This window comes from Megalobrama amblycephala, linkage group LG10 (assembly GCF_018812025.1).
Source record: "Megalobrama amblycephala isolate DHTTF-2021 linkage group LG10, ASM1881202v1, whole genome shotgun sequence".
Lineage (NCBI taxonomy): Eukaryota > Metazoa > Chordata > Actinopteri > Cypriniformes > Xenocyprididae > Megalobrama > Megalobrama amblycephala.
The window spans coordinates 3071049-3085687 of record NC_063053.1 but is presented as its reverse complement, the minus strand read 5'-3'; the positions used below and the strand labels follow the sequence as shown (position 1 = coordinate 3085687).

Sequence of the window (14639 nt, the reverse complement as noted above, 5' to 3'; positions counted from 1 at the left end):
ATGAGCTTTGATGAATTGCCTCTGTATACATAAATGTTTCAAATAACAAAAATGATGGTCTATGAAGCTTGACATTAGACCATTGTGTTCATTCATGCTGTTTTATCTTCTCTATCTATTTTATGGCCTGCTTGCAGGATTAATGAATGGGCCCTGGGAATGTATTCTTGCTGTTTCTTTCTTGCTCTTTACTTGCAGACACGAGGAAATCTACTGGAAAGTCATTGTTTTAGAGCAGTGAAGCCCTAAGTACAGACATCCATCTCTCTGTAGAGACACTGCAAGCGAGCAGCACATTATGACATAGCAAAACTAGAAGCAATGTTGTTTTGCATGCTTGAAATGCAAACAGCTTTGTTTATTGTAATGGGCAGTGTTTGTTGAGTGTTTGTTGCTTTATAGTACAATGTAAACCAGGGTTATTTTGGTTTATCATTTTCGTTACTTGAAAGAAAATAAACTTTAACTGAAATAAAATATAAGAAAACCTTAAACATATTTCAGCTAGTTGCCAAGACAAGTTCAACTTGATGTTCTAAAATAACTACAACTGAAATAAAGATTATAAGACTAATATTCATAATTTTTAAAAAAATGACAAAATCACATCAAAACTACTAAAACTTTAAAGTTCCCCCTGTGGTGAAAATCAAGTTTTTAATGTTGTTTATATGTCTATGTGGTGTTTTGAATGTGCTTTAAGACAAACCATGTGCAAATTCATAAATCAACACCATTGATGAGTATTTTTCCTTAAAACTGCAGTGAACCAAAGACAGTTTCAAAAACGTTTGAAATCACTTGTTTCTGACGTCACAAACTACCTTTTAACCAATCACGTCAATGTGTGATCCTCAATGAGTGGATCTCCGAGCTGGTGTGAGTGGAGGTGGGGCTAATTTGCATATTCATAGAACTGCGTATACTAAATGAGGCAAGGGTGTAGAGTTACATTTTAAATGTTTAAATATGTCATTTTGGTGATCAAAGATGAGTTTTAAGGGATAAAATTATTGACTACAGGGGGACTTTTTATTAAAATGAAAACAGAAAATATAAAAATATAAACTAAATCAAAATATTAATAAAAAAACTATAAAAGCGTCGTAATGATACTAAAATAACACTAATGAAGAGACAGTGCAATAATGACATTTCTTAACATAAATATTCTATTTATTACCACAGTAAATAATTTCTACTCTGTCATCCCTCAGTTTACAGAAAATGCAAAAATGCACTTTCAATAGTAAACAGAGCTAGTTTTCTTAAGAAATGTGAAATTATTGTTTTGGCTTAAGTGCTTAACATTTAAATTGTCTTCAAATTTTTTAAACTGATGAATTAGTCAAAGTTATTATCTGTTAATCTATAAGCAGAATTTTTGGCATTATGTCGAAGAAAATGACAGGTATGTTTGATCCCATGTTTTTCTTCAAGCCCCTCTCCACCACCCTCTCCTTAATTCCCTCTCTTTGAAGTGAGAGTTCTAATGAATCATGTCTGGAGTGGTTCTTACTCACAAGACACGGGCCTTTTCTCTGAACTCGCCACTGCTTAACTATCTCTCAACACAACATCAATCGCCTGTGTGTTTGCATAGTAGTGGGTCAATATGGCTCCCTAGCCACTTTGCTAATTACCTTATGAGTATGCTGCCAGATGCTTGTTTACCTGGGGTCACACAGTTCTGTGGCTGGCAGCCCCTTGTATTTGCTTTTAATTCACACGTGTCAGAGTGCTTTCTCTTCTCCTTGTGAGGAATGCTATCTTGCTGAGGGTGGAGCCAGTATTTACAGGCTTGCTGTCATACCTCATGTCCAGCAAACCTGTATTTTACCGAAGCCATTGGAAGAAAACCTTCAGATACAGTTTTTGTTGTCTGTAATTTGCACAGCGCTGGAGACTAGCTTGCCAAGAGAGGCTTGTTACTATGAAGCAGAAGTGAGAAAAGTAATCTGCTTCTATGTGGCCATCAACACTAGGAGACTGTTTTTGATTGGATTTGCAGGGACAGAGTTAAGAATTCAGAATTAACCTCTCAAACCTTTTACTTAGGAGTTGACCTGTCGGGAAGAGCTGCTTACACTCTTGTTGTCTCTGCTACCTCTGGTCTGGAAGATTCCCGTTCAGGAGGAGAAAGCCCCAGGTGAGAGTCACTATAAAGCTCTTTAATAATGCATAATGTTAACAATCTTAATTTTGAGAATGCGCTAGAAGTATACTGTGACCCACCTTGAATTAAATAATTATGTGTTAATATTAAGTGACATCCTGGCATTGCATTAATTTGGAAATTTGATATACTTCTACATGATATGTTTTATAAAGCATATGATGGCAGTGATCTTGCGAGGACGCCATGAATTGTTAAGTAGCTGCCTGCATGAACAACAAGTGAAACCATGAGATGGCTTTAATTATGAAACAGTACAGTTAAAGGATGATGGAAAGGATAAGACTTTTCATTGAGCTTGAGACCTAAGGTATTTAGTGCAGGCATGCTAATCTTTTCTAGCAGCTGCTTTCCACATTGTTGAGTTATTAGTTCCCGTAATTGTGTTGTAAACCGACCTCTGGAGGTCATCATGACTAATGCAACCAGGTTATATAACTGGTTGATGCTAGTTAAACCGAGTTTAAACCTCTTCATTTAGTACTCTGCCTTTTTTATCTTAGATTTCACCCTGCCTTCACTACTGAAGGTGTTCCTATGCCAAGAGGGAAGGATCATCCCTCAGAAGGCGGGGCAAGATAGATGTGATGTGCAGAACTCTGGGAAGCGTTTATCTGGCTCCTGGAAGTCACGCCGTTCACGCAGAACAGCTCAGCGATACTCTGTAAGGGATGCACGCAAATCTCAGCTTTCCACGTCAGATTCTGAAGCCAACTCGGATGATAAAACCGCAAACACTGGGAGCAAGCATCGCAGATTCCACAGTTCGGCCATTCGTGTTAGTTGCCAGCTTCACCAATCCAACAATCCATCACAACCAGCATTGCAACATCCCACTCCCGATACCATGAGCACCGTTGAGCCATCCCAACCTCACATGAGACTATTTGGATCTCACACACTGGATCCTAACATGCTAACAGACCCAACAACTCTCTCCATCTTCAACCGAATGGAGAACTCGCCTTTTGACCTTTGCCATGTTCTGCTTTCCCTTCTGGAAAAGGTCTGCAAATTTGACATGACCATCAATCATAACCCAGGCTTGGCAGTCAGTGTTGTTCCCACACTCACAGAGATACTCACAGAGTTTGGTGACTGCTGTGGTCCCGGTGGTGGAGGTGGGATTGATGAGCTAGCTGGAGGCTGGACTGAGGAGCCAATTGCACTTGTTCAAAGGATGCTTTTACGCACCATTCTGCACTTGATGTTTGTAGATGTGGGTCAGAATGAGACACTGCCTGATAATCTGCGTCGAAGCTTGACTGACCTACTCAGAGCAACTTTAAAGATTCGTACCTGTTTAGAAAGGCAAGCCGACCCTTTTGCTCCAAGGCCAAAGAAGACTCTGCAAGAGATACAGGAAGATTTTTCCTTTTCAAGGTTCCGTCATCGGGCCTTGCTACTGCCAGAACTCTTGGAGGGTGTCCTACAGCTACTACTGGGCTGCTTGCAAGCCTCTGCTTCCAACCCTTTCTTTTTTAGTCAGTCTCTTGAATTAGTTCATGAATTTGTGCAACACCGTGGCTTGGAGCTCTTTGAGGCAACAGCTCTGCGCCTTGAGGCCTTAGCAGAAGCTCGAGATTCAGAAGTTGGCAATGAGGCATCAGAGCGCCTTCGTTGCCTGATAGCCGATGTACTTAAGATAATCAATGCCGTCAAGAGGGCCAAGTCGGAGCAGCTACACCAATCTGTTTGTGCACGTCGTCGACACCGTCGCTGCGAATACTCCCACTTTTTGCACCATCATCGTGACCTCTCAGGACTGCCGGTTTCCGCTTTCAAGCAGGCATCTCGACGTAATCCTTTTGAGGAGGACTCCGAGGGTCATGACGGAGAAGTGCGGTACCCTGAACGCTGTTGTTGCCTTGCGGCTTGCGCCCACCAGTGTTTGCGTCTTTTTCAACGCCTCTCACCCTCAGGTCCTGCCGTATTGCAGGTGCTGGCAGGAGTGCAAGCTGTTGGCATCTGTTGCTGCATGGATCCAAGGTCCGTAATAGGACCCATGCTCCAAGCATTTCAGGCTCCAGGACTGCGGAGCTACCAATCCCATGTTTTGAGTGTCCTTAGTAGACTTGTCTTAGAACAGCTTGGTGGTGGTCAGCCCTCTGAAAAGGCCAAGCTTGCCTCCTGCAACATCTGCACTTTGGATAGCAGCCTGTTACCTGGGCTTGATGAGACTCTACAGGGCTATGGACCTAGGAAGGAATTGAACTTATCCACGTCCCCATCTCCATCTTATCGTTTCCAAGGTATCCTGCCCAGTGGAGGAGCTGAAGACATGCTATGGAAGTGGGATGCTTTAGAGGCCTATCAGGAGCTTGTGTTTGGGGAAGACCGGCATTTAAGTCAACAGATTGCCAGTCATATATGCCAGCTGACTTTACGAGGCAATGCAGTAGTGCAGTGGCAACTCTACACTCATATTTTTAACCCTGTGCTACAGCGAGGTGTGGAACTTAGCCATCATGCCCAGCAACTTGGTGTGTCAACTACTTGTAGCCAGGTCTGCAGCTACCATTCCCATTGCCTCCCAGTTGAGGTACTGCTGGTTTATCTTCAGACTCTGCCTGCTCTGCTAAAGTCAAGGTATGGCTATATTTCCTCTATTTCTTTTTCTTCCTCATATTCACTGTTGTTTAGGTTCTTTAAATCAGCCTTTAAAATAAACTGATTCCAATGTGTTTACTGAATGTATAACTTCTGATGTTGTGTTCCAACTCAGCCGGGTGGTACGCGACTTGTTCCTGAGTTGTAATGGGCTGAACCAGGTCACAGAGTTAATCTACTTGGACTGCACTCGTCCGTGGGTGCTAAAAGTGTTCGAGACTCTTATCTTGAATGCGTGGCACCATCACACAGAATCTGCCGTGCATGAGCTAGAAAGAGCAGAAGCTCAGGAGAGGGAAGCTGTCCTTGGACTTTTCGAGGAACTGAGTTCACGTGGGACTGGTGACGGCCCCCAGAGCCTCACTAAGTTTTACGAAGGCTTGAAAGAAGCATGCCCTCACCCAAAGGGCAAAAGTGGAACAGGTGCATTTTCTGCAGTAGGACATAACCGGGGTGAGGCACATTTGAACACGATCAACCTTTTTCTGTGCGTTGCCTTCCTATGCGTGAGCAAGGAGGCAGACTCCGACAGAGACTCTGCAAATGACTCTGAAGACACTTCAGGATATGATAGTACAGCTAGTGAACCATTGGGTGGGCGCCTACCTTGCCTTTCCCCAGACAATGTGGCTCTTCCCTCTAAAGAGCAGGTAAGGAGGGCTGCCGATGTTTGGTCAGTATGCCGTTGGGTGTACATGGCCAGTCCAGTGTTCCAGAGGCAGTTCTTCAGACTAGGAGGTCTAGATGTCTGTTCACGTCTGATGACGATGGTCATCCAGAAACTCACATCTAAAAACAAAGACTGCAAACTTAAGAAAAAGAGGGAGAGTAAAGGCAAAAGCAGTCCATCTCAAGTAGACTCTCCCACTCAAGCTCTTACAGGGGAATTTGACAATATACCGACAACTGCAGGTACAACGGAAAGTCAACAACATGAACTAAGTGACACTCTCAGCCCCTCTCAGGTCGAAAGCAAGTTAAGTGACCCAACGCACAGGCTTGAAGAGGAATGGCCTCTCCAGAGTATCCGACTGCTGGAGGCTCTTTTGGCTATCTGCCTCCACAGTGCCAATTCAGCCCTACAGAGACTAGAACCAGACCTTTCCTTTCAGGTACAGTAGACATGCATACTAACTCTGTTTCAAACCCTAGTGAGCTGATTAATAAGGGGCCTTTCACACAGTTAAACATGAGAATGAGTCATATGTGCACGACTTGCTTGGGAGACAGTTGATTTCAGTGTGATATTAACATGATTTCAGAAGTGTGAACTAACAACTTAATTCCCTAAAGCCCAAAGTATATTTCAGCTTTGACGTAAATTCCTAGTATATTCATACAGCTGAATACAGAGCCTTTAAATGTATGCTCCATTTGTAATTTTCATATTTTAAGGATAACACGACATTTAATAGCTTTTGTTTTTTATTTAAAGGGTTAGTTCTCCCAAAAATGAAAATTCTGTAATTTATTACTCACCCTCATGCCGTTCCACACCCGCAAGACCTTTGTTGATCTTCGGAACACAAATTAAGAAATTTTAGTTTAAATTCGATGGCTCAGTGAGGCCTCCATAGCCAGCAATGACATTTCCTCTCTCAAGATCCATAAAGGTACTAAAAACATCAGTTCATGTGAATAAGTGGTTCAATATTAATATTATAAAGCGACGAGAATATTTTTGGTGCACCAAAAAAACAAAATTATGACTTATTTAGTGATGGCCGATTTTTTCAAAACACTGCTTCAGGAAGCTTCGGAGCGTTATGAATCAGCTGAATCAGCCTTGTAGCTGTCAGAGCAGAAACTAAAGCTGATGCTCTCTCTATGTTTTTCCGTCTTCTCATGTAGATGGAACATTCATATGTAAATTGCGTGTGCTTATTTCATCCGTTTGATTGAAAGATCTGAAAAGCTCATACATTTACCCACCCATAGACCCTCCCCTCGAAGAAATCAGGACAGAACTGTTTGAAAGTGGACGAAAGAAATGGATTAAAACTCTAGGTGTAAACGGGTGTCTCCCTCGTCTACTTGTGATCCAGTTGACCAAAACACATATCAGGTGTAAACAGGGTCTGTTGTATGCTTAATAACTAAAAAGTACACTTTTAGGCTTAATAAGCATAAAAATCTATACAAAATACAGGCACAGATTTATTAGATTCATTGAACAAAATTCAAAACATCATGATTTTTCACTGTGCTCATTGCACTGTGTTCTGCGATTTTCCTTCTTTATAAGGTATAAATGTGATGTTGCATCAGGATTGTATCTTAATACCTTAAAGTACAGGTACTATCTACGTATGCAAACAAGGTTTTGGAACAGAGCTATTTATTGACATTTTGAAGTGAGTGACAATGTCTTTATTCTCTATGAGTGTAATTTTTCCATGCTTTCTCCCATAGCTGCAGTCCGTGGATGAGACCCTGTGTGAGGTCAGGGATCTGCTCTCTCGATCTGGAGTGGTGAATTCTGAACTGGCAGTTCCTCTGTTTGATTCCTTACTACGTGTGGCACTGGCTGAGATGTTCTGCAGTCCAGATGTCATCGAGGAGAAACCTGACAAGGTAATTTGGTTGCCTGTTTAATAGGGTTGTGACAAGACAGTTAGCTCACGAGAAGAGACAAGATTTTTACAATATTTTTAAGAAATCCTCAGTGATGAAATGCATGACTAGAAAAATAGTCTGCAGGTGCATTTGAAATGTTTTAACTAATCATCTTGTAATCAATGTCATTTCAGTTCTACTTTCTGAGTTTGAAATGTCATATGCAGTAAAAGACAACAATACTCAAGCACTGTAAAAGGTTTTGACACAAACTCAACTGACTGACTTCTCTTCTGTGTGATTTCATATGAGTCTCTTCAGACCTTAGAACTGTACATGAATTATGAGCTTCTACAACTTTTGACCTCCTAACTGAACTCCTTTCCACAAATTGATCGTAGAAATAAAAATGTATAAATAAAAATGAATAAGTTTTCTCTTAGTCTTAAGTGCAAACAATAAGTGCAACCATGATCAAAGTATTTTCTCAATATTAAAAGTGCAAATAGAGACCAATTTTTTCTTCAAGCATGATACAGAGCTAAGAGATGGTTACAACTACACAGCCCAGCCTAAGATAGCTTTCATATTGGGAGATATTTGCATGCATCAGGGAGCCGCTTTCAAAATGCAAGGTATTGAAATTGCGTTTGAATGCGCGTTCGCGTTTTACTTTCTCTTTCGATTTTGCAATCGCTTAGATAGGGAGCGGTGGTGCTGAGTGCACATTCTACAAGATAAGACGTTTATCAGACGTTTAGGCTCTGTTGTGCAACAAATCCTCCGCCATGGTATTGTCAGTCATCTCGTCACTTACTCTCGTCACATGATCAGTGAACCCTGATTCTTGCTGCACTACATGCTACTCTGCAGCTCGTGTTGGATGAGATTGAAGCGACCGTTATCCAAATGAATTAAATGGACTGAATTAAACCGTGGAGGCGTAATGTAAACGTAGCGCTTGCCTATTCTATCCTAATTTCACCCTCACACTCCGTCGCGGCAATATCGCAAGACAGCTTATTACCTCGATGAGAAATTTGTCACATTTTAATCTCGTGGCACGAGATCTCGTCACACGGCTATTGTTTAATAAATCTGTATTTGTCCCTGTCAGTGGTATGCCGTGATGAAGGGCACACCTGTTCCCATCCTGTACAGCCATGCTACTTGTTTCGGTGACTCAGGTTTGAGTCTGGCCTTCATCACATTGTCCAATCTTTTCCTTTCACTGTCTGTTGTCTGTAACTTATGAAAGCAGTGATAGCCCTAAAATAAAATTACTTATGGTGACTAAATACAAAATCTGTAAATGCCATTTAAGTTATTTTTATTTGTATGCCTGACTTCTGTTTTTTTTTTATGACAAACTTTTGCAAGATTTATATAATTGGCCTCAGTAAATCCTCTCAATTGCATGATCTTAAAAAGATTGAGGGATTTTCTTTTCAGCAGTTTTGTCTGTAGTGGAACACATCACCGAGTAATTCCCAAGTAAAACTTTATCATTTAGACTTCAGAAAGATTTGTTTTGGCACTCAAGTTTTTTAATAAGCAAATCTGCTTTCTGAAATAAAATGACCCTTGGCCAAACATAAACGGATAAGGAGCCTTTTTGTGATTGAGCACCGTGGGGCACGTGGTGGCTATATTTTATGTGGAAATGGTCAGCTGATGTAGTCCTATGACCAAAATCATATTTTCTTTTTTTTTTACCAGCTTTCTGAAATCACAAACTTTGTCTCTCTAACAAAGACAACAGCAGAAGCAATGTTATAAGGATTGTTTACTTTATTACTTTATTCTGAAAAGAGCTAATTTTCTAGAAGGTAAGAATCTGCTGCGCTGCCTGATTTGCTTTAATCTGTTTCACTACTGTTTTTTTAACTTCTGATATTTAAAGATGCACTGGAGGGAAATGAAAGCACTAAAATTTAGAAGTGGTTACTTTGTGTGTGTTTGTGTAGGAGAGAGTTATTTTGGACTTTTCTTGCTAACTTTGATGCTTGAACACACTGTCCTTTTATTTATTTATTTATTTATTTATTTACCAACCAGATAGTGGCCTTCTAAATGTCCAGAGTATTTATTAGTGAATGTTAAATTGTGTCTTTGCAGTGGTTTGAGTATTAGGATGACACGTGAGGGGTATCATTGCGATGTTGTGTTTTGAACAGATTTGCATATAATGTTTCACTGCTTGTACAAATTTTGTACAATTTAAAAAAAAAAAATTGCCTTATTCTAAAGTCAAAAACCATCTTTAGTTCTTCTGTCATCTGCCTTACACAGTGCTTCAGAAAGACCACAATGAAAGTGCTAATGAAGATACAAAACAGGCAGTAAAGTAAAGGCTTTGAGTGTCCTCACAAAACTTTTTACCTGATAATATCACATATATTCGGTTACCTGCTGTACTTGGTTCCTAAATATGGCACTACCTATTGATTAAAAATTATGTATATATTTTTAAAATAATCATATTAATAAAATATTAGTAATTATTACATATAGTATTTATTATTAAATATTATATAATAAGTAATAATCTGTTTTATTTATATGATTTTTATATTATTATCCATCTCTCCATTTAGTAGTAATAATAAAGTATATATTTTAATAATTATATTAACATATTTCTATTTTTTTATATTATAATTAATTTTCATCTATTTTATGTTTATTATTTCTTATTTTCAATTTATATTATTATCCTTGTCTCCATCTAGTAATTACAGTAATAATAAATAAATAAATATATATATATATATATATATATATATATATATATATATATTATTATTATTATTATTGTTGTATTATTGTATGTATTATTGTATTTATTTATATTGTATTATTGTATTTATTGTATGTATTATTGTATATATTTTATTAATCATATTAACAAAATGTTAGTTATCTCTTAATTAATTTATATAATTCTTATATAAATAAATAAATAAATAATCGATCCCTCCAACTAGTAATGATCTTTCTCTCCCTCTCCGTGCAGAAGTCTCCGGTCAGCGGGGAGGCGGCACCTCCAGCAGGTGATCTGTCTGAGGAGGTGGATGAAGCTCAGGTGAGTGGCGTTCCACCCTTGGGAGAAGAGGAAGGCTATGACGCAGACAGCGAAAGTAACCCTGAAGACTCCACCCGTCAGGAGGAAGGTAGTACCGCCCCCTTCATACTTACATGAGAGTCTGCATTGTGCTGGACATTTGTGTCAAACTGACAAGATGTCACTTGTATTTGACTGTAAAATGGAAATGAGCTAGAGAGGAGTGCATGTACAATATTATCTAGAGCCAAAAGTATCTTGCATGTGTAGTTTTATTGGCTGTAAAGGTTCATTACATTATGTTTTGAACTTGAAAAATATTAACATCGCAGTTAGCAGTCCTTAGTCACTGATAGCAGGAGGAATTTCTTTGCGAAGGATCTGGAATGCGTTAGCCGGTCTCAGCCGGTTAGCATCAGGTAGGCTGAGTGAACGTCTGGTCAAGCGGTATGTGATCCTGTTCCCCAGTCACATGTAGTGTTGTTGGCTCTCTCGCCCTGAGAATGGTGTCATTGTTTCCTTCGGCTATGATGTAAGAAGCCGTGTTGAGCTGTGTCTTGTGACTGCAGCTTTTGACCGATCATTGCACAGATTCGTGCATGATTTTGTAAGTTCACTCACCTTCTCATAAGGGCCTGTAGTTGATATAATTTATAAAGAAGGGAATTGAAGACAAAGCTTGAAATGTGTGAGTTTGTTGTCAGACTGTGTGTGTGAAAATGGAAGTGAACTAAATGTGGTCTAGGTACTTGAGTTTGGTGTCAGCTTCTCATCTTTTCTGTTAAGGAAGACATCTTTTAGACCTCTATCTATCCATCCATCCATCCATCCATCCATCCGGCCGCCCGCCCGCCCGCCCGCCCGTCATTTCATTTATCTATGTATCTATTTATCTATCATTCTATCTATCTATCATTCTATCTATCTTTCTATCTATTGTTCAATCTCTCTATTTATGTTTATATGTCTGTAAATCCGTCTGTCCGTCCCTCCGTTCGTCTGTCTGTCATTTAATCTATCTATCTATCTATCTATCTATCTATCTATCTATCTATCTATCTATCTATCTATCTATCTCTATCTGTTTATCTGTCTATCTATCTATCTGTCTATCTGTCTGTCTATGTGTTTATTTTATTTATCTATGTATCTATTTATCGTTCTATCTCTCTATCATTCTATCTATCTTTCTATCTATTGTTCAATCTCTCTATCTCTCTGTCTATGTTTATATGTCTGTCTGTCTGTCTGTCTGTCCGTCATTTTATTTATCTATGTATCTATTTATTTATCTATAGTTCTATTTATCTATCTATTGTTCTATCTCTCTGTCATTCAATCTCTATATGTCTGTCTGTCTCTCTCTGTCTGTTTGTCTGTCAGTGTCAATCTGTCCATCCATCCATCCATTGTTGTTAGTCGTTTCATCTATCTATTTATTTATTTATCTATGTATCTATTTATTTATCTATCATTCTATCTCTCTATCATTCAATCTCTATATGTCTGTCTGTCTCTCACTCTGTCTGTCTGTCTGTCTGTCCGTCCATCCATCCATCCATCCATCCATCCATCCATCCATCCAGCCATCCGGCCGCCCACCCGTCATTTCATGTATCTATTTATCTCTCTATCTATCATTCAATCTCTCTGTCTATCTCTCTCTCTATCTATGTTTATATGTCTGTCCCTCCGTCTGTCTGTCTGTCTGTCATTTAATCTATCTATCTATCTATCTGTTATTTTATTTATCTATGTATCTATTTATCCATCGTTCTATCTCTCTATCTATCATTCTATCTATCTTTCTATCTATTGTTCAATCTCTCTGTCTGTCCGTCATTTTATTTATTTATTTATCTATAGTTCTATTTATCTATCTATTGTTCTATCTCTCTGTCGTTCAATCTCTATATGTCTGTCTGTCTCTCACTCTGTCTGTCTTTGTCTGTCTGTCCATCCGTCCATCTGTCCATCCATCCATCCATTGTTGTTAGTCGTTTTATATATTCTATCCATCTATCTATCCGTCTATCTATCTATCTATTGTTCATTGTGTCTTTCTATATATCTGTCTATGTATGTATGTGTGTGAATGTCTGTGAGGGAGTGTGTGTGTGTGTGTGTGTGTGTGTGTGTGTGTGTGTGTGTGTGTGTGTGTGTGTGTGTGTGTGTGTGTGTGAGGGAGTGTGTGTGTGTGTGTGTGTGTGTGTTTGCGGCAGAACTTCATTAATGAAAAGCACCCAGAGCTTGCGTAGGAGCTGCAGGGGAGTTCACAGCTAAATCATGCGGGTTCTCCAGTGCGTGGCACCTCCATCAGCTTAATTCATCTTTACTGGACTAGAGCTCTGAGTGCGCTGTGAGCTGCCTCTGGTACACACAGTACTTGTCCTTTAGCTCTTCTGTTTGTACTCTTGCACCACCACCAATTATTATTTCATTATTGCTGCGTTGTTTGTAGTCAGTGTTCTACCTTTTCTTGCTGTGACAGGGATAAAGGTGGAGGCTGGAGTCTCGTTGGGGGAATGTACGTTGGGAATGGCGGGAGTGCCTCAGGGCTCCGTCCGCGGCCGTCTGCTGTTTCCGGAGATCTGCTTGATGGAGCTGCAGCTGTTAGCCAGTGGCTCTCCAGACCTGGAGGTTTTGGGCCATGTGTTGCAGAGCCTGTTAGGAGCCGTGAAAGGCCACCACAACAATGCAGCGCTGCTCTACCAGCAGGTCAGACTTTTATCTGATGCCAAACTGATTTATTTATGTATGCGAGATATTGATGTTACACAGTGACATATCTTATTCCAGAAGACCTTCTGCTTTTTTTCTAAGTAACTTACCTTTGTTTGGTAGAAAGTTTTTCGTTCCAAGTAACTAGTTGAAAGAGTATACTTGAAACCAAAGACAACACCTACGAACCTATGTAGCAGGAACAAGATGACCTTTTGCAAACCTTTTAGCAATTGGAGATTTTTTTTTTTGTTAATTTGGTTTTAAAAAAAGAAGCTTTGCAGATACATTTTTGACAATTCTTCAGGATTTGAAATATTGACAGGATTTATTTAGAATTTGAGATTTAATTTATTTTCACTCTATCCCATTGTCAGTAATGATTTTCCGAGGAGTGAAACTCTCTGTCAAAATATTGATATGTTTGAATACTCTGACCAGCTGGATTAAATCATCTTTACTGTATTTATGAATAAATGTGATCCATCATCATGCTATTTTTCTCTTGTCAGGGTGGTGTGAAAGCCATTCTCACTGGATTTCAGAACATTCTCAGCCAATCAGATGCCTCCTATAGAGGTTTATATTTCTTACAAACTTCAACTATGCATATTTCGCCAAATTCCCATTATTGAGTTTATATTTTGGTAATCATTCTAATCTTAAACATAATTATAATTGCTCCATGGCCTGTTGTACCCTTTAGAGTGCCAGACAATACTGATGGAGCTGCTCGTTGCCATGGTGAGTGACAGTATCACAGCGGAGGAACTCGCCCTTTTGACCCGCCTCTTCCTGGAGAAGACTCCGCCCACTGTAAGTGCAACCTACATTTAAAGGGCACCTATTATACAAAATTCACTTTTACATGGTGTTTGACCATAAATGTGTGTTGGCAGTGTGTGAGCAAAACCACCCTAGAATGAGAAAAATCCACCCAGTGTTTTTTTTACAATCTCAATAATTCATAAGCACTGTCTCAGAACGCCCTGTTCTAAGATTGCTCTCACTGTGACGTAGAATTGCGCTAAGCTCCACCCACGTGGTTTGATTGACAATCTGGTTTTGGCATAGACCCCGACCTCGGTGATCTGTCAACCATCCTCCATTGTTTCAACGACAGCCGGTAATGTCTCCTAAGAAACATAAGTGTTCTGTTGTGGGATGTAATAATGAACATAGTAGTTTTCACTTACTTCCGACATCAGAGCCACTGAAAACGCAGTGGATGGATTTTATTTACGAAGGAAAGGCGCCACTCAAAATTCCAAAATACGTTTATGTTTGCGCGAATCATTTTTTGACTGTTTTGAGAACGAGGGTCAATTCAAAGCAGGTCTTGCTTCAAAGTTAATCCTCAAGTGTGGATCGTTGCCTACTGTTCGCGATCCAACGTCACCTCCAGAAGAAGTAAGTGTATTTAATGTTTTTTGAGCAAATAGTCATTTCAGTCGATGTCAGCCAATTCAATAACAAATGCGTCTAAAGTTGTTGTCGTCGTCGTAGAATGTC

At 39.5% G+C, this 14639-nt stretch overlaps 1 protein-coding gene across 4 annotated transcripts in view; it reads left to right on the top strand.

Moving 5' to 3' along the window:
• lyst (lysosomal trafficking regulator) overlaps positions 1-14639 on the top strand; it is a 98241-nt gene that overhangs the window by 32150 nt on the left and 51452 nt on the right. For all 4 annotated transcript variants that reach the window (XM_048203966.1, XM_048203964.1, XM_048203967.1 and 1 more), the window contains 8 exons: positions 2059-2149; positions 2680-4765; positions 4902-5898; positions 7199-7360; positions 10359-10515; positions 12898-13124; positions 13640-13706; positions 13834-13943. In XM_048203966.1, the coding sequence (XP_048059923.1) occupies positions 2059-2149; positions 2680-4765; positions 4902-5898; positions 7199-7360; positions 10359-10515; positions 12898-13124; positions 13640-13706; positions 13834-13943 (3897 nt within the window). The remainder of the gene's footprint in view (positions 1-2058; positions 2150-2679; positions 4766-4901; positions 5899-7198; positions 7361-10358; positions 10516-12897; positions 13125-13639; positions 13707-13833; positions 13944-14639) is intronic.